The 3,287-nt window shown below is 53.5% G+C and overlaps 1 protein-coding gene across 1 annotated transcript; it reads right to left on the bottom strand.

Annotated features, from left to right (window-relative positions):
• Positions 1–321: 321 nt before the first annotated feature.
• On the bottom strand, positions 322–2,411 carry LOC149988317 (photosystem I chlorophyll a/b-binding protein 2, chloroplastic-like). Its single transcript, XM_090253931.1, has 4 exons — positions 2,281–2,411; positions 1,419–1,639; positions 790–1,307; positions 322–600 (listed from the first exon to the last, which is right to left on the bottom strand). Exons 1-4 carry the CDS (start codon positions 2,337–2,339, stop codon positions 586–588), a joined length of 813 nt encoding a protein of 270 aa, XP_090110057.1. The 5' UTR covers positions 2,340–2,411; the 3' UTR covers positions 322–585.
• Between the last annotated feature and the right edge of the window lie 876 nt (positions 2,412–3,287).

Genomic DNA, 3,287 nt, shown 5'->3' with positions numbered 1-3,287 from the left:
CATTTGCATCCACCTCCGCGGAGTGGCTCTGCTGCTTGTGACCATCCCATTTCGACACAGCATGCGGGCGTGCGTCGCCACCTCACCTGCGGGTCACCCCGTTCCCCAGTGCCCTCACGGCCCGGCACGGAGTCTGACCGCGGGTTGTGCGAGCATGCCTACTTTACGTGTTTCAGCCCCAAAAGAACAAACAACATACCCCACTCCCCACACCGATCCCACACTACCTCCCCCATCAGGCCAACCCCAGGCCTGTGCGCGGCTTCAGCCTACCACAGCGACGCGCATCGCCGATACCATGCACGTTGCAACTCAAATGTGTGCGCGGAAAACTCAGAGTTCCAAAACTTCATTCGTAAATAACCAGCGTATAGTGTACAGGTGCATCTGAAACCAGTCACGTCGTACATGCAGCTCGAACGAGACTAATCTGCGATTAAGAATATCGTACGAAGAAACAAAGGTATGCACATTTTACTGATTCCAGAATATCAACTTCCATTCGACTGCTGCTATCTAGATTCAAGACCAGGCTACGCTCGACGCTGCGCCCTTCCCTTGATGTTGTCAACAGATGCTCCCGCTTTACTTTCCGAACAACTGCACAACCGCAACCACGCACTTCAGTCACACCGCATTTGCAACGGCCCCCCATCTAAACTACACCACACCCCATCTCAAAACCACAAAACCCCGCACGCACACCCGCCCGCCCACTTACATCACCAGTCCACCGCCGTGCAACCCCAAACATGCATCCTCCCAAGCCGTCAAAAAAACAGAACTTACGGATTGCAAGATGGTGGTGTGGTAGGGGTCCGCCAAGTGCGCAAACAGGTTGTCGATGGGGCCGACGTGCGTCACGTTAGCCTGCACGAACGCGCCCAACACCGCGAGCATGGCCAGGCGCCCGTTCTTCACCTCCTTGGTCCTGATCTCCTTCAACTTGTCCTCGGATCCCGAGCCCCATCCCAAGGGGTCGAACCACAAGCCTCCCGGGTACCCGACGTCCGTGCCCGTCAGCTTGTTGTTGGGGAAGATGGGGTCGGTGTTCACGCTCCCCGGCCTCGCAATGTCGGCCCACCTCCTGCTCTCGGCCCACGCCATGAGCAGAAGCTCAACAATGAAGAGGGTGCCCTGGTCAGCGAAGTACGTCGCGTCGCCGGCCTTGTACCACGATGGGGTGTTCAAGATCCCGATCTTCGTCAGCAGCTCTGGGATGAAGATGCCGGCGGCGCCGAGCATGGCCCAGCGGCAGTGCACCAGCTCAGCCTGCACCATCCAGTTCAGACGCCCGGGCTCGGCCGCTGCACATATCCATTCACCTCCGGTCAGACATCGCACACCCCATCCCAGACGTCGCCATACCTACAACCACCATCCCCATTGCAACTGCCCTACAATCATTCTCTTCTTACCGAGGTCCAGGGGATCGAAGCCGTAGTCTCCTGGAAGGCTCCCGTCCAGCCACTTCGGGGCTTCGCTACCTGGAAGCCACAGCGGCCTGTCGGTCTTGTTCCCGGTCAGGGTCGCGGACACGGTCATGTCACCCTTGGCCGCGCCGCACACCTGAGTCGTGCGAAGAGCTCTTCCGGCCAAGAACGAAGTCCTGGCGGATCCCACATTGCTCACCACCTTACTGCAGACCGCCAACCATGCCAAAACTCGTCAGACCTCTAACTCGTCCTAGGTCATACCACCGCAGAGAGCTCACATCATTCCACTCTACCCCACGCTTCGCAACATGGCGCTCTCCGCGACACACCCACCCACCCCTTACTGCCGAATTGGGTCCCCTGCCGCGGATCAAACCCCACCCGAACCTGACCCTCTACAACGTGGAACCAATTCCAGTTCCCCGCTCGACGACACCACCCAAATTCCTGGCCGCCACAAACCCATTCCGTTTCCATGACCCCCTACCTCACATGCAGGGGGCCACCGCGCTCACACAACGCCGGTGCGAGCCGCTCGCACCGCCATCCCAGACACACACCCGTTCCCACCAACAGCCGACGCTCACTACGGTCGCAACCAGCCTGAAATTCACTCTAACCCGACGCTTCCAAGGCAGGGAAGTCCGATGCAATCACTGTAACAGAACACCATTCTACCCACGCGGCCCCCAACAATGCGCACAACAAGGAAATGCTAAAGCAACCCAAGTTATCCTCCATGAGCCAGCTACTCGACTTCTTGCTCGCAATCGTAGAGGGCTCCAGCAGAGCTGCACACCACAGGAAGAGGGGAAGAGAGGAGGGGAATCAAGCTCACACACACCTGGTGGAGGGGGCCGCGACGGCGGCAACGCTGGAGGAGGCGCACACGGCGGACGCCATAGCTGCAGCTAGCTTACTGCTCACAGGGAGGGGCGGGGAATTCTTGGGCTGCGATCGATAGAGGTATGGCAGATGCTGCGATGCGAGGCTGCATGTAAGGGGCGCAGCAAATTGTAGCGCCAGGACGGATCCGAAGATCGCCGGGGCGCAACGCGAAGGGATAAGGACCTCCGCTCACGATTGGGCGCCCCGCCCTCTATCTGCGTCGCCCCGCTCCCATTGGCTGGCGTCCGCCAGGTCCCCATGATCCTCCCCGGCTCTCATCCCAGTTGGCCAGCCCCTCACTTGTGGCGTTGGATTGCTTCCAGCCCAGCCCAGCCCCACCCCGTCCCCAGTCTTAGCTTCCAAAAACCCCTTTACTTTGCATAAAATGCCCAAATTGTAGCAAAACCTTTTTAATACATTTTTCTCTTGCAAATGATTTTTTCTTTGTAAACTTCAGAAATTCATATCTCTTGTTCCATCTGTTTAATTTTTTTTTAATTTTTTAGATAATTTAGAATTTATCCTAAACTTTTACCATAAAAAAATAATAAATAAAAATGAACTATTAATCTACTACTCATCATTTGGCATCTTAGAAATCCTAGCAGGTGGTCTAAACCCTAATTTACAAGCACCCGAGTATTATTTTCTCCATATTTCAAAAATCCCAACTTTAAATGCCACAAAATTTATGTCTAAAATTTAGCAACATAATTATACACATTCTTTGAAATTTTGAGCCAAAATCTTATCAAATTTCTTAAGATAAAGCTCAAAATCCAAACACTAGTAAATCAAGTAATTTACTGCCGTTAGATTGCAAGCATTAACTTCAACTTCCTATATGTCTTTCATATCGGCTTAGAATTCATTAATGAATATATAATAAGTGTAGCTAAAAAAGTATTGTCATTAATCTTAGTTGCCGATCCTTCATTGTTTTTTTTTGTATATATGTATAAT

The sequence above is a fragment of the Physcomitrium patens genome, chromosome 10, assembly GCF_059467195.1.
Source record: "Physcomitrium patens ecotype Gransden chromosome 10, ASM5946719v1, whole genome shotgun sequence".
In the NCBI taxonomy this organism is placed as follows: Eukaryota; Viridiplantae; Streptophyta; class Bryopsida; order Funariales; family Funariaceae; genus Physcomitrium; species Physcomitrium patens.
Note: the sequence above shows the minus strand (reverse complement) of the source record. Positions and strands in the feature narration are given on the sequence as shown.